This window comes from Haliaeetus leucocephalus, unplaced genomic scaffold (genome assembly GCF_000737465.1).
Source record: "Haliaeetus leucocephalus isolate CR32 unplaced genomic scaffold, Haliaeetus_leucocephalus-4.0 Scaffold702, whole genome shotgun sequence".
Lineage (NCBI taxonomy): Eukaryota > Metazoa > Chordata > Aves > Accipitriformes > Accipitridae > Haliaeetus > Haliaeetus leucocephalus.
Window position 1 is genome coordinate 3,089,809 of NW_010973138.1, and position 24,516 is coordinate 3,114,324.

A 24,516-nucleotide genomic window follows, 5' to 3' on the forward strand; every position below is an offset into this window, starting at 1 on the left:
CTCTGACCTGTGCTGAAACTTTCCATCCAGTTTTCTCCTGGGAGTGGGAGGAATGGGCTGTGCAGCAGGTACGACCACCTCTGTCTAGTCAAAATGCTAACTTGAAAAATCTTCATTCACTGCGATTGCCCTGCTTTTCATCTTGTCCCCACATCCATGAGCTTCTTTGAATTTTAAAACTCTCTGTTTAAACTTTGCCCATATGGACCTATTTTCTAGCCTTGTTGCTGTGATTAATCCTGATCCCATAAGGTGACATGGAAGCCAATCACAGAAATCTTAACTTCTTTCACCTTGCAGAGGTAGAGAGACAAGGCTTCAGGTCTTCAGTCTCTGTGACTCTTTCCATCAGCAGATGGGCTCCTCGTTCCTTCCCCACCTGGCTCCTGAGGGAGGACTTAGGTTCTTCACTCCTTCTTCTTGACCTCCATAGAAGTACTGCAAGGACGTTTGCTCATTTTTCTTGATTATCCAGGGAGAGAGAGGCAATTTGCTGGAGTTCACCCCTTTATGACCTCCTTCACTATGGAAAAAATTCTCTGGATAACTTCTATTCCTCCTGGGTTTTTAGCCCCTATTTCTCATTAGAAAGTCCAGAAGAATAAAGATTAAAAACCTTTGGGAATGTTTCCAGTACCCAGGCAGGGAAAGCCAAATGAGAAATGCAACTTTCTGTGCTTTGAAAACGCAGTGGCAGGAGGGCAGGTGGTCTCTGAAGAAATGATTTGATTCAGCACTAATCAGCAAACAGTTAAATGGCTTGTCATATGATTTCTCCTACTTGACAAGAAATACAATGAAAGAGCACTACAATGTTTATTATGCAATATATGGGCAACAGTGGTGACTGAACTTTATCAGAATGCATCCAGTAACACTTTTTGTCAGAAAACCTCTATTATGTAGTTAACAGGGAAGGTTACAGATGTAAAAGAAAAACCCTTTTTTGTCTGGGAAATGTTTCACTATGTTTGTATGTAATGCCATAACTTTAAATCACAGACTGCAAATCCACAATTTAAGGTAAACCTTCATCAATCTTTATCAGCTCCTGCTTATACAAGATGGGACCATCACAATATACTGAGAAGACCTGTTCAAACTGAGAAAGAGTTTGTCTTCACAAACCATTTTTAGATTGCTGAATATTCCTCCAACATATGGAAAACAGTTATAAATAATTTCCACCTCTAGATTATCTCTTGATATTTTTCAAAAATGTGTGTGCGTTTACTGATGCAGCTGGAAGCCACCGTAACAGACTTGTACCAAATATCGTCCAGGGACAACTGGTTTAACAGAAACAGTTCAACTTTATGCTGTGTGCCTGTGAAGGATTTAAATGTTTCCTTAGCCACTGGGCTGCAAGGGACCTCCTAGACCATCTAAGCTAGCATTTGACACGGAGGGCTGCATCTGCATTTGTGTTTGTTTGAATTGAGATCATGAATCCAACGCTTGTGAATCCAGTCTCCTGATGGTCCCCACTCACAACACTATCATTCTCACTCTGGAGCTGTCTGAGAGCACCCAAACTGGATACCTTTCAGATGACACCAAATGGCTTAACGGCACCCCAGTGCACAACCAGTGCATATCAACCATTAATGAGCACCCAGTCACTAGGAAGTGGCTACAGCTAACTGAAGTTACTGCCTCCCCTTGAAATGTGAATAGGGTGGATACGAGGTCCTCAGCACAAGCTCCTTTGCTTCTCAGAGCAGACCGTAATGTGCCTCATGCCTTGTGCATGTAAACATAACCAGTGCCTTATAATCCTGTTCATAAGTGTACTGAACACTGTCTGAAACTGTTGCTCAGGGTTATAGATTCACAATGAACCCTCAGCTGTTTTGTACATGCTTTTCAACTTTTCTTTAATAGTATTTTGTTTGACAAGTAGTTAATGTCAAACATAATAACTACCAGCCACAAATACACCAGTATCATTGCTATTATTTTTACTGTTATTGTTTTGATCATTGTTTTAATCCTTGATTGAGTACTTCCTAAATTACATTGTGCGCCAAAAGAACTAGACACACTCTGCTATGATTTATATGCAATGTCATCCCAAGACAGATTTCTGCATTGTACATGTTGAAACAGCTTTTCAAAAATAAATGAGTTATCACTGTGTTGATGAGGGAACTTGGTACCACATCACTGACACATTCCCAAGAGAACATTGGCAAAAACCATCATGGAGGTGCTAAATGTATTTTACAAATATATGGCATAAATTAAGATCCATGTTGCTGTTGTGCTAAAAGCTAAGAGAGCCCAGCACCACCCTTCAGAACGGAGGTAGCAGAGAACAGAACAAGTAGAGGAATAAACACTGAGCTCTACTTCTTTACATGTTAGCCACATGGAAAGAGGCAAAGCTCTAGGGTGGACTGGGTGTTAGCTGTGTGCTTTCCCTTCTGTCATTTACTGTTGAGATACCAAAGGTCTCTAAGATCAGTGTAAAGTTCCTGACTGAAGCAACTTCTGCAATGTGCAAGTGTAATTGGAAAATACAATCAAGAAATGATCCAGAGAAAATGCACATTTATTTACTGTATCATCTGCACTGGATTTTGTTTGCAAAGGAACCCCAAACCTCACCTACAACAGTGCCTCCACCTTACATCCACATCTCCTCCAGCCTGGCAACTGGGAAGAACAATAAAATCATTGCAGACCTCCACTTTGGCAAAGGCACCTATATAACAGCTGTCCAGAATTATTACATGCCCAGAGCAAAGCAAACCTCCACATTATAATGGTTTAATGTATAATATACACAGAGGTGAATTCTCAAAAGCCAAGCCAGAGTTACTCCAACTGACAAGGCTGAAAGGATTAATTAATCGTAGTAATTGGGCTTGTGGAGAGAGATGACGAGACTTTTTAATCCCAGGAATAAGGAAAAGACAATTGGCTTTACCTATGGGAAGTCTGTCCCAGCCAGGGCTATCCACCATGATGGCCAGCAGAAAGGCCTAGCTGACATTTGGAGGAGGAAAGATATCAAAAGCAATGGAAAGTAAAGAGCAGACACTGACAAATGCCTGTCAGAGTTCAAGGAGTGTCTGGATGATGTTCTTAGTCATATGGTTTAGTTTTAGGTAGTCCTGCAAGGAGCAGGGAGTTGGACTCAGTGATCCTTATGGGTCCCTTCCAACTTGAGATATTCTATGATTCTATGAGGGGAAATTTGTGACTTCGTAACTTTAGCCTGGGAGGTGGGGAGGAAGATGTAGCAGAGTGCTGAGGGGAACATATGTGACAAAAGCTTTATTAGACATTTCTTCCAAATATCAGGAGTGGTTGTTTCTCCCTCACCCACCCCCCCCCCCCACTCCCCCAAATCAATCTAAATTCAAGGCTAATACCCAGGGCACTTATCCTTATAAATCAAACATTCAGGAATGCTGAAGGGACATTCCACTTACCCAGTTACAGCTGTAATTGACTTATAAATGTCTACCTCCACCCCAAATCTATGTTTGGATGTAGTATGATACACACCGTGTGAAAAAAAGGTCAAGATAACAGCATTACAATTACCTTTGGTACAGAACTGTTCTGTAAATCTGCATCAGGGACAGTGAACTTTGAAGACATTGGGGGAAGAGAGGAAATTCCTGTAACAAGAATATACAAGATTACCATTATTCCGTGTCCACCATGGCGTGAACCACAAGCCATTCAGGCATACAGCTAAATATGATTTAATATTGTGAGCCAAACTCCAGCTAACTTGTTGGGCTAACATGGCAAGGGTTTTGTGGTGGGGGGGAAGCTTGCAGGGGTGACTTCTGTGAGAAGACGCCAGGAGCTGCCCCCATGTTGGACAAAGCCAGCTCCAGAATGGTCCTACTGCTGGCCAAAGCTGAGCCCATCAGCGACACTGGTGGCACCTCTGTGATAACATATTTAAGAAAGGGTAATAAATGCTGCACAGCAGGAGCTGGGAAAGAGGAGTGAGAATACATGAGAGAAACAACCCTGCAGACCCCCAGGTCAGTGAAGAAGGAGGGGGAGGAGGTGCTCCAAGCACCGGAGCAGAGATTCCCCTGCAGCCCGTGGTGAAGACCATGGTGAGGCAGGCTGTCCCCCTGCAGCCCAGGGAGGTCCACGGCGGAGCAGATATCCACCTGCAGCCCGGGGAGGACCCCACGCCGGAGCAGGTGGATATGCCCTGAGGAAAAAGATACAGCCTGTGGAGAGCCCACACTGGAGCAGGTTCCTGGCAGGAGCTGTGGCTCCATGGAGAGGAGCCCACGCAGGAGCAGGTTTTCTGGCAGGAACTGTGACCCCATGGGGGACCCATGCTGGAGCAGTCCATTCCTGAAGGACTGTACCATGGAAAGGACCCATGCTAAAGCAGTTCTTGAAGAACTGCAGCCTATGGGAAGGACCCATGCTTGAGCAAGGGAGGAGCGTGAGGAGGAACGAGCGGCAGAGATGATGTGTTATGGACTGACCACAGCCCCCATTCCCCGTCCCCTGTGCTGCTTGTGGGGGTAGGGTGGATGTTTTTAGTTCTGTTTTTCTTTCTCACTATCCTACTCTGTTATTAATTGGCAATAAATTAAATTAATCTTCCCCAAGTGGAGTCTGCTTTGCCTGTGACAGTAACTGGTGAGTGATCTCCCCATCCTTATCTTGACCCACAAGCTTTTCCATTTTATTTTCTTCCCGTCCTGTTGAGAAGGGGGAGCGATAGAGCGACTTCGTGAGCACTTGGTGGCCAGCCAAGGTCAACCCAGCACACCAACAAATATGAAAGGAGCCCATCTAGGATCCAGTAGAATCAACTTGTCCAGGTTTTCCTTTTATTTTTTATAACTGCTACATTTTACGATAACACATGCTCTTGAAATCTTTTCACTGCACTTATTTCTTCACAATTTGTTAGAGAGAAAAGGATGTATGCCTGGATTATAGACTCTGCACAATAATTTTATGTCATTAAGTGTTTGATTAAACGTTTTGATAATAATGTGCTTATAAATGCAAGTGGTGGGTAACGATTTGGTGGAGATTTACATTTGCTTTTGAAGAGTCTTTGTGCTTAAGGACTAGAATTTATAATGCCTGAGTCATTTATCAGTAAAATCATAGTTCACTAACTGCCTTTTTTTTTCTTTCTTTCTTTCTTTCTTTCTTTCTGTTGGTGGTGGTGGATTTTTTTGTTTTTACAGACCAACTGCAAAATATTGCTTAAATTGAGTATTGTATGGGAATCCAGTACTCCCACCTCTGGCCCCAGAAAATATGTGGAAGAACAAAGCATTAAAAAAAACAATCCCAGGACTAAAACTAAATTCAACTGCAAAGAACTTTGATGTTTTCTCAATACTTTTGAAGGAGCATACTCTAGAAAATCCAAGATGTTCTGAAGAGGTTCAGGCCAAGCACAAGTCCTTCACAAAGTATTGTGAAATCTTGTAATGTAATTGCTTGACACGTTGTCCAAAATGCCTATGTTTAGAAGCAGTTTGACAATATTTGATTCACCAGCTTAGACTCACTTGGGATTTGTTCTGTGTTCCACGGTTCCTCTGGAATGTATCCTTGATTTTCGCTACCATGCCTTTGCCTGTTTTCCAAATCACCATCTTTTTTCTTCTCAGCAGAAACTTTTCTAGAACAAAAAGGCCTGTCATTAGAACTTCATTATGATATGCGAATTCTTGGGTAGTAGGCTACAGAGAAAAAAATTATATGTCTTACTTCTGAAAAAATAGGTGCAAAACATATCTGCACCTTCCAAGTAATTAACTAGTACAAATCTTTTCCCATAGAAGTATTACCTGTGAAATTCTGTTTAGCAAGTTTCCATCAGCTGCATTATCAGAAAGCAGGAAAACAAAGTGAGCAATCTTCAAAGAGTGAAGACTCTGTTCCAGATCATAGGTTTTGTAGGAAATTAATTTTGATCTTTAATTCTGAATTACAGGATATTCAGTGGCCCAATAATGAAACAGCTGCTAGGTCACTTATGGCAGCTCATAATTTTTGTGATTTGAGCCCCCTCCAATTGCAAAAACAAAGCATGTTATCTCACATCACCACAATTAGCTCCCAAGTGATTTGTCTGCACACTCCAAAGTTAATCTATCATTTTGAAATTTTCTTTACAAGTAAGCGTAGCCAGAGTGAAGTTGACAGAAATCCCTCGGTTAAAGTTACACATCTCTGAATTTGCAGAACGGTGACCTGCGTAGCTGCACAGCGAGAAAAGACTGCCTTTTTACTCAAAACTCTTATGCTAGAAGAGATGCTACTATTCATTTGTTCCTACCATGGACTCCTCTCCAGGATAGTCCCAGGTCCATCTTTGCCTAGGTTTCTGGTGTGGCAAGCACAAACTGATGGCAGGACTATGACAACCCAGGGATTTGTGGGGAAAGGGGGAAATATTCCTGGTTAGCAATATTTGTGGAAACCGCTGCATTTACTTCTATATGTTTAGGGGGAATTACTTTGCAGGCCCATAGATCTTCAGATAAGCATTACTGATTCACACGTAAATCTGACAAGCCAGCTATGAGTATATGTTTTCTTTAGGAGGTAAACAAGTTAGATACCACCAAGAAACCTGTCATGGTTCTAGAAGACAAGAGCAATTGTTTAGGAATACCACCTCAACGTGTTACATGATACTGTACTGTCTATTTTATCTGATCCTTAGATCTCAACAAACTCAGTGTAGTAGCCAAATCAAAAGCAGCTACAAAAGCATGTGGGAAGTACAGCAAGATAGCCAGCCAAGTTAAAAATAAATGTGGGAAGCAAAGCAATATATCTTTGGTCTCATCACTTCATTGCTACTACTACAACACGGCTTCCAAAATCTGGACAATCATCATTCTTTTTACTGCAGGTAGGTTCCCCCCCAAGAAAAAAAACACCTAACCTAAAAATCTGTAAGTGATTGTAAGTAATTCCTGTGATTTCAGTGTCATTGTTTAGACATGCTAAAACTTTACAGAACTGTCAACACTGAGTTTCTAAGTCCAAGCTGAGCCACAGAGCCTGGACTCATCCCAGTGCTTAAGTTTTTGCTTAAGTGTTTGCTTAACTTTCAAAGTGTAAGCAACGTTTATGAAGTCTGTATGACAACTCATGTTTAAAGTTAATGGGAAAATAGGAACTTTACTACTCAGATCTAAAACCACACATTCTACCATGAAGATAGAATTGTATTTGCCCAGACCAGATTCAAAGACATATGGGAAAGTAATGTTTTGCCCTATTCTGGACCTGTTCAGGTTGTCTGAAAGAAAGCACTGTGCAGACCCGTGTAAGCGAGGTAGGACCCTGGGAATGACACGGACCTGGCCATATCAGTCCTCACTGCTGGGCAGATGCCTCCCTGTGGGTTCAATTGATTTTGCCTTATAGGGTTGACCCTTGCAGAAGGCTTTTGGCAGAACCAAGTCAGAATCCAAGCAAAAAGGCTTTGTAGGACTTTATTCATAGCAAAACCTATATGCAAGTTGTACCTGCTTTTGGCCTCCTATTCCCTGCTGATTTACTCCTGCCCTATTAATATAGCTGCAGTTGGTAAAATGATCAATTTAGCATCATAAACTAAGAAATCACGTGGAATTTTACTGGTATGACATGGCATAATTAGCATCATTTCCTCAGGACACAATAGTGTTTACCTATTTCCTTATTTTGTTTTGTATCAATAAAGTGCTCTATAAATGGAAATCTGTCAACAGACCTTCACAAAATTTCCCCACAAGAGGCCGTTAATGAAGCTAGGTGTTACCAAAGTGCGAGGCAACGCGGCGTAACGTTTCATAAACTCATTAAGAGATGGGGAGTTAAAAGCCCCACAAGCGTAGGCAGAGTATGAATTTACAATGCTCCCTAGAAGCTTAGAAAAAATAACTCCAAATAACCTCACTGACGTTGCTGTCACAGCCGCACTGGCGCCGATAAACAGGATCTTAACGCTGATAACCATTAGCTCATGATTTCTAAGATGTTCCAACTCAATGCAGTAATGCACCAACAGCTTTGTACTTAAGTCCATCAGATAATCACTTGATTAAGTGTCGGCACCCATCACCGGGGCAGCTTTGTTTATTAATTTAATTTTTATCAGTCTAACGCTAACGAACCTTAAAAGCGCCGGGGACGCCGTCTAATTTGCCTGCCAATCTATCCCAATTAGCTTGCGGCAAGGCTCCTCTCCGAAGGTCCGGGACGTGTGTGTGTGTGTGTCCCCCCGCCGCGGCAGCCCTGGCAGCGCTGCCGGGCTCGCAGTGACCTCCTGTGGCGGAGCGGGCAATCGGCACCCACCCTGCCTTCTCCGGGGGCTACAGCCAATTTTTAAGGGTTTGCTTTGCCCGTCAGCTTCAGTAGGAGTCTATCTGCAGTTTGTAATGTCTGTGCTGGCTGAATCAGAGAGGTAGCCTTTGCAGGGTTTTGATTCTTTTCACCTAGTTTATTGTGGGAATGGAGTTCACAGCCTGCTGCGAGCTGCGGCCCTCGCTTTTCGCCCCTAAGGTCAGTCCCCTTCCCTGAGCACTGCCTCCCCCTCCTCTGCTGTGTGCACAGAAATGGTCAAGGTCACACAGAAGGCAGCACCCAAGCGTCCTGGGAGTGCTGGGCCATGGGAACGGGCACATCCCTCTCACCATCCTGCAGCAGCCCCAAAGTGTTTAGTTAAAAGGAAAAATTATCCCACCTCATCCAGCTTACCTTATTTCATCTTGATACGTAGATCCTGGGGGGGGAGGAAGAGAGAGAAAAAAAAAAAGGAATGTGTTTAAAATGCAGGAAAGTAAAATGTGACCTACTAGAGAGCTCCTCTTGGAGCGTACACTGTGTTCCAGCTACCACAGGGGCATCTCTCCTCTGTTACAAAACTGTGCAATATCCCTGTAGAACAGCTTACACAGAAATTGGAAATTAGGCACACAGCACTGAAGGTATGCTTCAACAAAGTACCTCAGCATAGGAACTAAACATCATTCAAAGTTAACATACTCCTGAAAAACACTACCCCCTTGTAGTTAATGTGAATGGCAAAACTAGTGGGTCACTGATTACTTTGGAACCAATTTATAGAGGAAACAGCAAGATGAAAGTAAGGAGCATCTTAACCAGATCATGATTAAGAGCAAGATCTGTCTGCTCACACTTCTGCTTGCAGGTCTTTGCTCTACACTAGAGCTGACATAACTAGGAGATTTATATCTAACTTAAGATATTTTTTAATGTATAGACCAGTTATGAAGGTCCACTTACCTTTCTTCTTTAGGCAGCAGCAGCGTACAACAACCACAATAATAATGATCAGAAGAATAATACCAACAAGTGAAAGCACGACTGCAAGTACAATGACCCATGTGCTTCTGCTCTCTTCACTGTAATAATTTTCTGTTAAATTAAATGGAGAAACATTGTACTATCAGAGCCTCAAAACATCCTTTTTAGAATATTTACCTTTTCTGTGAGAAGTTATTAACTGCTTGTTGATTATTTAGCAAGGATCCTGTGTCTTCCAAGTGACAGGCTCTGTATTTATGGATGGTGCCCTAGAATTTAAAATGTTTCCAAATGCAAATTCTTTACTGCAGTTGCAACTTCTCCCACTGCCGCTTCTCTTCTGAAAAACATAGGGTTGCAATCTTCCAACCTAAACTTTATTTCATAGATATGCTGGGCCTTCCAGCATCCTTTGGAGACATTTGGGGTTGGGAGAGGGCTTAAGATTCAATTTAGATGTCTATATTGCACATATTAAGCATCTCGCCTAGCTGCTCTTGTCAGTGGAGAGAACATAGGTATTTTGGGTTACAATTCATTTGCCCAAATGTGTATGTGCCCCTTTCGATAAGATGAACAACGCTGAAGAATGTCCGTTTCTCCCCACAGACCACAGCAATAGTCTTAGGTGACTACTACAGAAGGAGATAGACCCTGTAGATATGATTTTCTGATTAACTCCATCTTGGGATTTCTTTCACTGATTTCAGCAGGTCTTTGATTTTGGGACATACTTGGTAGGGCATCTGTTATCCACTTGAAGAGCAGCAAAGAGCAAAACCTGTAAAGAGTAGCACCATTTTGGCATATGCAACTACTAACCCATCTTCTCCACCAGCATTCTCACAACATTAACTTACTCCTTTGTCTTTGCTGTAATCTACAGAGTTAAATGAGGTGATTTAAAGATAATTCAGTGCCTTGGTGAAATCGGTTGCTATGACCAAACAGTTTTCCTACAAAGCTCCCACGTGCAGAGAATTTTAAAAATACCTCATATTTCTTACATAGCTGGATGCACAAGGAAGATGTCAGTTCCGATTTTCACATCATCCTGCCCTTTGGTTTTGACCAAATATTTCAGAAGCACCTCTGATTTGGCTACCCTTTGAAAAGCAGCCCCCAAATAATTTTGAGAGTTCTTTAGAAACAAGATTCCAATCCAAATTACAGGTGTGAGACACATCCAAACTTGACAAAACACATTCTGTCACACTGGGTTTATGATTGTCATTTCCTCATTAGAGGTCCTAGTTAACACCTGCATGGCCACATTTAGCTGACAGCCTCTGGAAAAGTACCGCAGCAATGTAGGTGATTGGTAGCTGCACAGTGTCAGGGCTATTCCCCTGATGTGTGAACCACAATATCTGCTGGTTTACCTATGGCAGGGAATAAAGTAAATCCTTTCTATCTACAAATTTGCCTGGGTATATGTTTGGGGTTTGGAGGTTTCAGACTGCAAAGATACAAGACCAGAGCCTCCTACAAAGCTTGAACCTCCTTTAGGAGTCTGCATTCTCCAAAGCTCAGGTCATTATGATTAAGCAATTTGTTCCAGTCTTCTCTAATCCTAATGCTCAATTGGCATGTTTTGAATTTCTTCTGACTCTTAGAGAAAACAAGCACTCAGTAACCTGCAAACTAGTAGTTAATTCTGTAGGCTGTAATCATTTGTGATTACAATTGATGATGAACTTGTTCGTAATATTTTTTATCTAGAAGTACTGCAACAAATATTTATATTTTATCATATTTTTTTCCATAAAGCATGTCACAGGGATTTCAAGATGCCTAAAATATGAAGACAGCTATTTAGCTATAGGGGAAAGCTTAACCTTAGTGTGAAGGGAGGAGCTAAACACACCTGCACTGGCCCATACCTCCAGGCTGGCTGCCACACCAAGGTATTTCACCCCGTGTCAGGTTCAGGTTACATGCCAAAACAGAATCTACGGAGTTGAAGCAAGAACAGGATACAACACAAACACTCCCGGCACTTCAGCATTGTAGTTTCGCCCCAGTTTTGGAGGATCCAGAAAGAAACTGGAGCTGGGACCAGCAGGTATGAATGCAGGAGCTGCCAGCTCAACATCCAAGTAGGGTTGCAGAGGGGCACTGAGGCATGAGGGCATTAAACCCCTTTTAGCCCCATTAGTAAATCCACACCAAGTTACATGAGGTGCTTAGTGTGGACAAAGCCACTTCCTCATTCTATAGGGCCCATCCTCTGCCGCTATCCAGACCTCTGGCTCCTCCCAAAGCTGCCCAAAAATTTACTTGGGCTAAGTATCTGCAGAAAAGGGGATTTTCACTGGCACATGCTGGTGACCAAGGAGAAATGAGAGACCAGAAAAAGCTGCACATTGCTTCTTGGACACCTTGGAGCTTTCTGGCTAACTTAAAAAGCAAAGGAGGATCAGGCTCATGGCAGATTCCCTGTCTTCGTCTTCTGCAGGTCAAAGACAACATGAAGTCAACACTGAAGCCAAAGAGAGCTTGGGCCCAGCTAAGGGACTCTGCCACGGACCCCATTTCCCAATAACAGCTCTGTGAATGCATCGGCTGGGATAACTCCATAGGAGTTCCCAAATTTGGTGCTCAGTCAAACACCACTGTAAGTGAGGTAACTCTGGAGGAGGAGTGACTGACATAAAAATGCATCACCTTGTATGGAAAGGTCTGAGATTAAGACTTGATCTAGAGGTGCAGGAGGGTAGGACATTCATTGACCAGGGGATGGCTGGCTGAAGAGGGCTCAGATTTTTGGTTGCAGTTCTTGTGAATGGACAGGTATTGCTTGTGAGGAACATGGAGGAATTTGATTCCACAAGCTTTTAAGTGAAAGCTAAAATTGATATTACAGTAGTTTTGGGAAGGACTCCTTAGATGTTTGAAGCTAGTCGTATTCTTTCCTGAGACCAGCTAGCTAAGGCTGCATCTCTATAAGAAAAGTCAGACAAGCTCTGAGATTTCAAGTGTGATATATATATTATATATCTTCCTCTGTCATAAATGCCACATCTTTATTTCATTCTAATAATTTGAAGACTTCATATTCTCGTATCCTGACAAATTTTTCCAAAGAGAAATGAATGATGGTCCTGTACAATCACTAATTATACACTAACTGTGCTTCATGACATCTGTTTTTCTCCTCTTCTGATTTACAATGAGTAGCTATGGAAACTGAGGGTGGATACCTCTGTACTTTACAAATGAGTAGGCAGGGAAATTTATTAATTTCCTCAGGATAGTTCTATTTTGCTTAGTCAGTAATTAGGATCAATGTGACTACAAAAAAGTCATATTAAGAATGGTGAAATGACCTTTTTCAACTGCATTACAAAGCAAGTACCTCTGAAAAAGGCTTGCTAATAATGACTCATACTTAAAATAAAAGGCACAGTTACTCACACCTCCTTAGTTGTTAATATGTCGAAGCTTCTATATCAAACCCCTCATTAATCCACTATAAGAATGTCTTTGTATGTGCTGTGTTCACCCATTACAGAAGAATCATTTCACCAAGAGAAGCTGTCAGCATGATTATAGAAGTTCACAATGCTCAGCACATCATAAAAAGAAACACAGATTCGAAGCCCTACTCTGTACAGAAAACAGCTGGGGATGCATAGTCCCGCTGCAAAAAACTCCATATAATCTATGCATTTCCTGTACCGCAGGATAAGGCTAATAAAAGGGATGTCACTGTAGGGTGGACTGTGTCACCATAGGACACAGTGTGCCTATACCCAGTGTGCTGGTTTTGGCTGGGCTAGACTTAATTTTCTTCACAGTAGCTAGTATGGGGCTATGTTTGGGATTTGTGCTGAAAACAGTGTTGATAATTCAGGGATGTTTTATTGCTGAGCAGTGCTTAGCCAGAGCCAAGGCCTTTTCTGCTTCTCACCCCACCCCACCAGCGAGTAGGCTGGGGGTGCCCAAAAAACTGGGAGGGGACACAGCTGGGACAGCTGACCCCAACTGACCGAAGGGATATTCCAGACCATAGGATGTCATGCTCAGCATATAAAGCTGGGGGAAGAAGGAAGGGGGGGACGTTTGGAGTGATGGCGTTTGTCTTCCCAAATAACCAGTACACATGATAGAGCCCTGCTTTCCTGGGGATGGCTTAACACCTGCCTGCCAATGGGAAGTGGTGAATGAATTCCTTGTTTTGCTTTCCTTGCATGCGCAGCTTTTGGTTTACCTGTTAACCTGTCTTTATCTCAACCCACAAGTTTTCTCACTTTTACTCTTCCAATTGTCTCCCCCATCCCACTGCCAGGGGAGTGAGCGAGGAGCTGGGCGGTGCTTAGTTGCCAGATGGGGTTAAACCACGATGCCCAGTAACCTCAGCTCCCTGTCATGCAACTAGTGCTTCAAGTTTAGTTTGCCTTGAGACTCCTCTACCTGACAGTTGAGATATTTGGCTAGTCCCAACAGAGAAATGCTCCTAAAGATGGTTTGGTATTGTCTCCTTCGTCCGAATTAAACACTGCTAACCCACAGCGAGACACTTCTTACTTACTCTTATTGTGTTATGGTTTGGAAAAGAAAAACATTTTTCATAGCATTCTGTTAGATTGTGAGGCAGATCTATAGTGATAGTCCCATTTGCTTTGTTCCACACTGGCAGCACACACCAGATAAAGTCACCCTTTTCTGATGAGCATCCTAGTACTGTAAACGTGTTAAATGACAGAATTTTATTTTCATAGCATGTCAGTGAGGCCAAAGACCAGCAGCATTACAGAAAATGCTGATAACCTTAGCAAAGATATTTAAGGTTATCAAAGGTCTTGCTAACTGTTTTTGAGAGATTTGCCCAACATCCATGCTTGGATTAAAGTGACCTTGAATTTCCTTAAATAAAAGGCAATAAAAAGCAACTAAATGCACCATCCAAAGAACTCCACATATGTTGCTGCGGGACATTTTTTACCTTCCTCTAAGATGTGAAAGGCACCATGCCAGGAAGAGGAAAGCAGGCCCAATGGTCTGTGATCTAAGTAGACTTTGGGATAAGGCCCATGAATATGTAGCTTCTCTTGATGACCTAATTCTTCTTCTGTAATGGGTGAATATATCATGTACAAAGACTTTCTTATAGCAGACTGGTGATAGGTATACACTATAGAAGTTCCTACATATAAATGCTACCATCTGCAATTAGGTGCCAGCCTCAGTGCAGCCCTGGGAATGTTACCACCATACTACAACAGCTGCATCACATCTGGTCACTGCTCATGTGGAGAACTTTGTATTTGCACCTGAAGTGCTAGTACAGAATCTATTTGGCGTTGTGTGCAGAAACTGGGAGTAAAATCCACGGGGTTTTTCCAAGTCAGTGGTAAAACTGGTATTGAAAATTATGGAGAACAATTTCACCTGAGGGTGTGGCCTTGAGTAAATGAGGTCTAACAAATTATGTTAATATGGCAGGTATGGTCTAATCAAGGATATATAAGATCTAAATTCAATAGATGTTTACTTGGTCAAGGAGGAAAGGCTGGTTTTCTTAGCAGTGAATCCATAGTAGGAGTCAGTGGCAGATGTACTGCCTTTTTTTGTCTTGCTCAATCCTAAATTGGACTTTGTGGTTCATTTGTGGTACCAGTCCTCTCACAGATGTGAATTTAACCCTACCTATGTATCAGGTTGTGACTACTGGGTCTTAATTTTATTACCTTTGCATATCTCATAGTATTCCATTTGCAAGTAAAAGACTTTTCAAAATAAAAGCAAAACAAAACAAAAATCACAGTTCTGAGTATGGGCAGTACAGTACAGGTACTACAGTATAGGCAAAGTACAACAAATATTCACTTACCTAGAGTAGAGTTGACAAAAATAACAGTTACAGTTGCATTCTGAGGGTTAGGGAGTGCTCCTATGTCAGCTAAACAAGTCAAAATCTCAGTGTCCGTCGGAGTCAAAGTTAGGATGCTCAGGGCATTGTGGAGGCCATTAGATCCTTGACTGTGCTGGGTAACATACCTTGACTTATCAATGAAAGAGTCATTTGTCATCCAGGTAATGTCTGGAGCTGGAGCCCATCCTAAGGCTTCACAAACAATTTCAATTGTTTTGTTCTCTTTTACTGTTAAGGTGCTATTTTTGATGAATAAAGATCCATTAACTGTAGGAGGGAAAAGATGTTTTGTTCCTTCAGAATATTTGGCTGCATTGCTTTCCTGCTGATAGTTTCAAACCTTATCTGCTACCGAGAAATAGCTATGCCTTGAGATATGAAGTCAAAAACAATCATTATTAACACAGATAGACCATATGCATGATATAAACATGCAGATATTGCAACTTCACGGACACATTGTCCATTATGTCTAAAGCACAAGTCTCAGCTTTCGGTAACTTTCCAATAAAAAGCAGGAAATTATACTTTTTAGCCATCCTGATATATTTCCAGCTGAAGGACAACATAATGAAATAACAGTGTTTCTCTCTAAGTTTTAAGTATGCTCGGGTTTTATCAGGAAAGGTTTACGGGTAGATGATGAGATGTTCTCCTTGCATGAAGCACCTCTTTGACAAATGGCTAGTGTCTGGTGGTTAGATCTTGCTTTACTGGCTGCATTCTGTCACTACTGATGCTTCAGAGAGGAGGAAGAGGTCTCATATACAGGGGCTTGAAATGCAGGAACTTTTTATTCCTTGGAAATGGTAGATTGCAGCAGCAGTCATATGAAGAGTATCACCTTGTGTTTCAAGGGCTTTACTTCTACATGCCATTAAATCAAACTTAAATAAGTTGGATAAGGACTGATTTCTGAGTCAGAAAGCAGGAGGGAGATCTGCCCTAAAGACAGCAGAAGGTTTGTGTACAAAGATGTGCATAGGGGTAATCCATACTGTTTCTAGCCAAAAGATAATTTTAGACTGAATGCTGGTGGGCCTGATATAGCCTTCAGGCACTTTAATAAATTCCAATAAAGAATAAGAGAAGAAAAGGAAATAACAAGGGCAGTTATAACCTTTGTCAATGGCACTCTGAATGTGACTCTGAAACCTGCTTTGACAGTAGAATTAAGACAAGGAGGACAGGAGGCAAAGGATGGTAAATGAGAGCATGTAGTCCTTCACAGGGATAATTTGAGCAATTCATCAGAGTATTCCTTTAAGTGCAATGTAATAAAATAGCTTTCTATTGGTGGCTATACGCACCTTGAACAGAAAGAAACGCAAAGCTATTCTCACTATGTTGCTGAATGCTGCATTCAATTTTTCCAGAGTCACTCAGCTGGGTGTTGTGGATGATCAGCTCTGAGGTAAATGAATTGCTACTGGTATAATTCTGAGAGGTGAAGCGGTCTGATGTTTCAACAGGTCCTTGAGAATTGATGACAGTGAGGACAGGATTTCCATTGGACAGCCAAATGAGAATTACCCATCCTACCGACACAGTGCAATTAAACCGGGCTTCTGAACCAGCAAGGACTGTTGCATTAGCAGGGCCATTTATAATAGAGTAACAAAAGCCAAGACCTGGAAGGAAGAAAAAACCAGTCTGTAAATACGTATGCAACACCACCACGAAAGGCCTTTGACTTAATTTTTACTGCCAGCAATTTAAGACTAAAAAGCCAGGCACCCTGGTTCAAACAGTATTATTCACTAGGAGCACTGGAATATTAAGCACTTAGTCACGTGTCAGGAAAGGCTGTTGATTCAGCTGAGCTGGCACTTCACCTCTGAGGGTCATCAGAGTACCTGAGACTTTTAGGAAAAGATAATTGTTTCATTTCCTATAATGTCTGTCAGTAAGTTGCTAAAGATATATATGGTAAACTGAAATTTCAACTGAGTAATGTTAATCCCACAGCAGTAAGCAGTGGTAAAACGCTACGTTGTTATAATGGATCCCCAAGCCAATCATTACAAACGTAAGTACATACTTATACAGTTTAAAAGATCTTAACCAGGTCAGAGATGGAGATGTACAATCTAATCTTTCAGCTCCAGCTTAGATTAAATGGTTTTCTTTAAAGATGCATTTGCTTTTTTTGTCTCTCCTCCTCCCACTCCAAAATCACCTGTCTCTATTCAGTGATTCACTAAAAAGCTGACTTATCATTTTGCTGAAAGAAAGAAAGAAGTTCCACTTTTAAATAGGAAAGTACATGAGTTCTCTAGATTTTAAATAAATAAAGGAGTATGTAACTAGTCCCTTTTCCATACCGCGGATTGCCACTGATTTTTTGCAGCCCCAGCATATATCCTTCTATGCTCCTATTCATCTGCCTCTTCCCTTATTTCTCATGCATGCATCACAAACATACTTATCCACCTTCTCAGGCTTTCTGTAAACCAAAGCTGCTGTTATTCACGAGTTTTTCCTCCTTAAAAGGTAGTATGAATTTTGGCTACTATTTTCCAGAACTGAAAGCTCCTTTCTAAGGAAGCCATTTCGTTTTCCTTTCCTCCTCAACAGATCCAGGGCCTCCCATCGCCCTCAGAGGAATGAAGGTGCAGCTGTTGCCCAGGCAGATGGTGGGTCCCCTGCATGTGGGAAGGCAGAAGCACTTGTTTCTACCACGCAGAAAGTGAAGGAAGAACGAAGGCAGACACCCTCTTTTTCAAAGCAGCAGCTGTGACTTCAGTCCCTGAGATAGCCAGGGGCAATGGTGCCGTTTTGAAGGTGGGCAAGTCTTAAAGCATTGCTCAGAGACAGAACATCATATACCCTAGTCTTCATGAGGGTCAAACCTTCACACTGTAAGAACATCCCAGATTATTTGGTTGGTGTCTTAGGGAGCAGGACTTGGGAGAGCAGCTTACCAACGTCCTTCCCATACTGGGGAGCCCAAAATGGTAGGCTCTCAAAAGCCAGTCACTTTACTAAGTCACTGCCACCCACAGCCCTGCTGGCTGCAGGTGGAGTGGAGGAGGAGGAGAGGACTGCCACGGCAGGCTCTGCTGTTGCCGAGGTTCATCCCAGGGGCCTGCCCATGATCTGCATGCATCCCACTGGGCACAGCTCTTCCTCATCCCTCACGGCTGCTATCGTCTCTTCACCTGCCTCTAAGCTCAGATCCGTTCCCTTTTGGCCTAGTGCTCACCCGCACTTCACTGTGACAGAGTTGCTCTTTGATAGGGGCATTGAAAGGTTTTGGTGGCAAGGGACCTCAGGATATCTTCTAGCCCAAACCTCTGCTCCCAGCAGAGCTAACTTCACAGTTAGGCCATTTGCACAGGGCCTTGTCGAGTCCAATTTTGAATATCTCCAAGGATGGAGATTTTACAAGGTCCCTGCAGACCAAGCAGTCCTGCCAGTGAGATCTACCTCACCAGTGAGTTCTTCATCACTTACTGGGAAACATTCATGCTGAGGAAGCACCAAGACTGCCAGTGCTACCCCTAACGATTCAGGCTGTAGTCTGCATAATTACAGCAATTAGATACTACAGTCCATAGCAGTCTAATTAAAACCCCGTGTCTGCAAATTTGGCCTGAGAATAAGTGTTCAATTATTTTCCAGGAGAAAGAAAGCCTGAAATGGCCATTACTCTCTTGTTAAGAGTATTCAGGACAATGAAGTGATTTTTAACGGTTTCATTCAACACAGGTTTAGTACATTTTAGGTAGTTTATTCATTAATGGGTTAATTATAAATTATTGAAAAAATCATTTTTCATTCAATCAATAGCTGGCGTGAGTAAGGGAGAATATGCTGTATTGTTTCACACAAAAGAGATGTTTGATAGTTGTACAAATGGAACCAGAGCCCAATCTCAGTTACGCTGTTGTAACCAGAGCCTCGGTGAACGCCCCTAGGGCATAGGGTCTGTAATCTCATCGCTCCAATGTCAATATCATTTTCTAATTCCCAGTTCACATTTAATCTTAAGCAGTATATATCTAAGCAGGTTTGTGCCAAGAATTGTTCTTTAATATAAATAGCTCCTCTCTTTCCTCCCACCAGCCTCATGTATTTACAGACAAGAACTTTTTCATTCTTTGTTTTGCAGGATTATACAAACCTAGCTCTCCCCGGTTCTTTGTATGATTGACTCTGAGTTCTCTCATGTTTACAAAAACCTTTACAAAAATTTTCCACCCTCCTGGGTTATGTTACCTCTGCCATGCACCTCATTCTCCAAAGTATATCTGTGTGTGAGCAATAAAACATTAAATGAAAAGCAAACTTCACTTCCACTGATAGTTAATAAAGCCAGATAAGATACATTAAAACATATTTCTGTTCAACTTAGATGGCTCATTTTTTCCTGTAGCATTTATTCAAAGCTCTCTTCAGACTTGTAAAGGTGAACTGAAATGCTTTAAAATGTGAAACAACTTGAAGACAAACTCAGCAATCAAATCTATGTGCATACCTTAGTAAGTGGCTTTACAGTTAACCCGATAAAATGCCTAAAAGCAATTTCCTCTCTTTTCTATTTGTCACTTCCTGAATGTTAGGGATTGGCCACATGTCTGTGGATGGCATCATTTACAGAGCTATGAGTTTTCTAATGAATGTGCACTGATGAAGTGCATTCCAGTGAGACCATTTGTCATGTAATATGGCCTTCTTCCCTGATATTCAACATCCAGTTGTCATGATTTCTATTCATAACTTATATTGCCAGGGTTGAGACACTGTCCTAAGCTCAGACATGTCTTTGAATTATCTGTTCTTTCTTGACTTGTATTGTAGCCAGGCTTTACAATACTACTCCCTGTACAACTATGATGTCTATAACATGTTCATGTGCTGAGTTTTTTGATTTTTACGCTTTATTTGAAGTCCTTCTGACTGGTTGAAGTGGACATAAACAGCTACCATGATGATAGACACAGCCACGAAAAAACTTCCTTAGAGTTAACACCAAAATACCTTTAGTTGCTCATGAAACAGGAGCTGCAGTACTTATCCACACTGCTCCTCTTAATGCAAACTGATCTCTGTGCATTTTTAATTTATTTCCATGCCTGTGCAAATGCTTTACTTTTTTAAGGAGTCGTGGTTTGCCATGGCTCTGAATAAATGATGCGACTTTCAGTACACTCCTAGCTGTTAATTAATCATTTGCTATGAGATCATGTCTGAGTTCCATTATAGTCTTCAAATTTATCCCTAAATGTGAATAATCAGTGATCATCGGCTTTAAAAATACATGGCTAATATTGCTTTTGTTTTCTTCAGACACTCAGGACAGTATAAGCAGATAGGAATGAGTTATTCTTTCATTTATCCAAGATAATAGAATCATTTTTTATCAGTCCATAGGTATGGTAGGATCTACTTCTTCCACCAATCATATCTGCTGGAGCAATAGATGGTCTTTCACTGACTTCCGTGAGCTATGGAACAGGTCCATAAGCCCTGTATGGGGATACTATGGGTGGCAGAAGGACTGAGGAGTGGGACGTAGCTCAACCTTGCCTCCATTTAGATCTCAGTAAAGCCCCACTGAAAAAGGAGCTTCATGAGCCTTCTCCACCTGCTGCCAAAACATTTTTGGTGGTTTTAACTTTGCCTCTTTATCTTTTAGCTTTTTTTTTTATCCTGCAATAGCACGTAGAGTCCTAAACCAACAGGGTGTTCCATTGTCCAACTCATGTACAAACACTGATAAAGTAGCTTGTGTAAGGTCAAAGAGGACATTCATGACAGAAATGGGATCTAAACCCAGTTACCAGTGCTTTAAGCCAGTGCTATAAGTCCTTTTGCTGGACCTTGCTTCTCACACTAAGGAGAAAACTTTAGTGCTAGTTTCACTTACATACTGCTTAAAAAATATCTTGCATATGGTTGCTTTTAGACAAATTAAGGCCTCAGGCTAGATTGTCATTGCACTTTACAGGAATTTTGTGTTCAGCTCTTAACAGCTGGTTTAACATCTGCTTCCCCACACACAACCAATAAGAAATCCCACCCAGGCAAATATTATCTTTGCAATAGGGAAATGTTAGGCTGTCTTCATGGTATTGCATTATCCCTTGACTTTTGAAGAACAAGGCTGAGTTAGGACACCTTCTTTGAGGCACGTCACTAAATGTTTATAAAGCAGTCACCAGTGGTGAAAGTTTGCTTAAGCTGCTAAGTATTTATGGTATTTCAGTTGCTCAGTCCTTCCCAACAGCATGCAGAGTATACGCCAACTCCTTCATGAGCTGTTTATTTCCTCCTCTGTCACACAAAGCCACTGTCATCACTGCAGGTTTTGAAGAAAAAAAAATACATCTTATTCCCTGGATGACACCTGCACTGAGGGAACATCATCTGCCAAAGAACCACCCTTGCCCTTTGCCACCAATGTTTTTTCTTCCACGCTTGAACTAACTCTAGAGGACCACTTTTACACGCTGAAGGATTCAGCGACAAGGGCATTGAGATGTGGCTACCTTCTTTTCCTTCCCTCCTCTCCTCTGCTGACTGTGTCTTTCCTCTTTTATAAGTGACCTATTTGGATGCAGTGCAGTGAAGGATGGGCTTAGCCTTTTGCCGTAACGATTCCTTTTTTTTCAGCCTCGTTATTGTATTTCAGAATAATCTCCCCCTCTATACCCATATTGCCCTTCCATAAACACTGCCTTTCATGCTTCAGCTTTTACATCTAGTCTCTGTCTTCCTCCCTTCCTTCTCTGCTATTTCTGTTTGAATGTCTACATTTTTTTTCCTTTCAGTCTGTTTTAATTTCTTTTTCTTTTCACTCTTTCTTTAGTCTCTTGCTCACTCCACCTTGTCTTCTGCCTTCCCTGCCTCATCGCTGGCTCACCACTCCAGCAACAGCTCTGCAATAAATTGTTTTGGATTTGGTAAGATTTTTCTTCAGCACATCTCAAGTTTATTTCAAAAGCTAACAGCCCTGCATCTGAGCTTTTTGAAAACCAAAATAGATTAGAGCTTGTCAAAGCCTGCAGAGAAGGACTAGCTTGTTTGCTTATGTTAACAAGACTTTTTAAATGCTTATAGGAAGTTTCTGTCAAGTAATACTGGTCTACTCATACTCAGCAACACATATTTCCACCCACCTGCACACAAACCTCTCCACAGTCCCCAAGTGTGCCTTCTCATCTCTTCTCTCACTCACCGTTTGACAGCTGTCCCTTGCAGCCTCTCCTGGCTCTGCTGCTGGACTACTCCTCTCCTCCTGCGCTGTCTCCTGTCTCCAGTGATGAGGGTCCCCAGGCTGGGAACACCACAGCACCACCACCAATATGCCAGCAGCAGGCTGGGACTGCATGGAGGTTCTGTGGTCTGCAATAATGCTATCGCTGCCAAAGGGCATGCCGTGCTCACCCAGGGGGATGCTCAAACCAGCTGTGCCATGCAGCCATCTCGGCAGCCTAGCCACACCGCCCAGCCTTGCAACTCCCGACATCCCAAGAGCAGCAATATTTCTTTCAAGAGCAACACTTGCCTTTCTGCAATACAATTTTCTCTCTGCTTTGGGGTGTGCTCCCGCGGCTGCACCGCACAGTGTGGGCGATGCCTGCTACCCCACTACAGCTTCCAGGTGGGGCAATAAAACACCCATTGAAGGCATGCTTGAACCTAAAAAGCCTCTTCACCTAAAAGCATTAGTGAAGGGTAATAGCAATCCTCTAAAACACACAGTACTCTGCTCTGGATGCTTAGGAAGACAGTGCAAGAAGCAGAACAAATAAAAATTGAGGCTTTCTTGTTATAACATCCATGTCCATAAATAGGACACCTAGGGACTTCCTGAGCCAATGATTGCATCTGCACCTATGGATCTACCCTCCATGATATTTGTTTCTAGCTTTTTTCAACCTATTTATAATTTGGTATTCCCCATATCCAGTGACCATGAGCTTTACTATTCAATTACGTACTGTGAGGAAAAGTACATTCTTTGGTTTGCCTTAAATCTTCTTTCTGATAGTTTTGCTGGTTGCCACTAGCTCTTTTTGTTATTAGAAATTGTGAATAACCATTTCACCATTCACCTCCATATAATTAATTGTTTTAATAAATGTTTGCTATTTCTTCTTTTTCGCAAGCAGTAAAATATCCCAATCTAATGAAGACCTCCTCATACCTTTGATCACCTCTGTCACACTTTACACCTTTCTCAGACCTATGATGTCATTTTTGAAATGGAAGGGCTAACAAAACATCCATTATTTAAGATATAAGCTGTCTGCGGACTTATATAATGCCGGGTTTCATTTTATTTCCCTCGCTGAAGACACTAAGCAGTGAAATTTTCTCTCTTTTTCAGCAATTTACTCTTTTTCCAAGTTATCTACTCTCTTACTCCACTAGACATCTTCAGTTAAGTGATGCTTTGCATCGAATGTTTTCTGCTCCTTTATTACTTACTCACCTGGCATCATGACATTTTCTGGCAAATCTTCCTAGTCTCTTTTTGGATTTGGCTGCCCTAAGTAATTCTGCACCACCTGCAAAGTCTGCCACCTCACAGTGCTTCTTGAATACCACATATCCCTGTGCAACTCCACCGGGAACACCACTCTGCTCAGAAAACTCAACATTTATTCCTGCATTGTGTTTCCTTTCACCAGTTATTAAGCCATGACAATACCTTCCCTCTCATACTGCTGCAGCTCCCTCCTTTCAGAGCCTGTTAAAACCCCAGCTAGACTATAATGAAAAAAACCAGCCTTGTCTCCATTAACCAACTAGTCACTTTATATTCACATTTTCTTTAAAGCTCTGCCACCAAGGTATCTTTTATCTGAATTCACTTTGAAACTCAGGCATGTGAAATGTAAATTGGAGGCAAACTAGCAAAATGATAATTTGCACATATTTCTGGGAGCAAAATCAGCTGCTGATATTGAGCTCTCTACAGATGTCCCCTCAAAAGCAGTCCCAAACAGACAGGAGGAGGATGAACAAAAGGAGAGGGAGAAATAAGTGGGACATCCCTGCTCACTGGAAGTGAGAGAGGGCAGCCTCCCCATCTCCCCCCCACCCCATCCATGCTCACTTCTGCATACTGAAGCCCACTCTAAGCCATCAGACCATTCAGGCTTGAAATGCAAACTTAACCACTTCAAACAGTTTAAATAATCCCCCTCTGCAACCAACTGTTCGATCTGATATCGCCAGTAACTGTCATTTACACAGCTTTAAAATTAGTTCACACTTTAACTTTAAAATTAGTTCATTTTGTCCACACTGGCTCATTTCACGGGTTATGAATGTGTCCTACCTGGTAGCGAGGCAGTTAAGATGAGAGGAATTAAAATGAGCTTCTGGAACCTCTCCAT

At 41.9% G+C, this 24,516-nt stretch overlaps 1 protein-coding gene across 1 annotated transcript; it reads right to left on the reverse strand.

Annotated features, from left to right (window-relative positions):
* Positions 1-1,190: 1,190 nt before the first annotated feature.
* On the reverse strand, positions 1,191-24,516 carry IGSF5 (immunoglobulin superfamily, member 5). The gene is made up of 8 exons (XM_010580407.1): positions 24,459-24,516; positions 16,474-16,794; positions 15,122-15,430; positions 9,265-9,396; positions 8,716-8,740; positions 5,526-5,638; positions 3,556-3,632; positions 1,191-1,289 (listed from the first exon to the last, which is right to left on the reverse strand). The coding sequence occupies exons 1-8, from the start codon at positions 24,514-24,516 to the stop codon at positions 1,191-1,193; spliced, it is 1,134 nt and encodes a 377-aa protein (XP_010578709.1).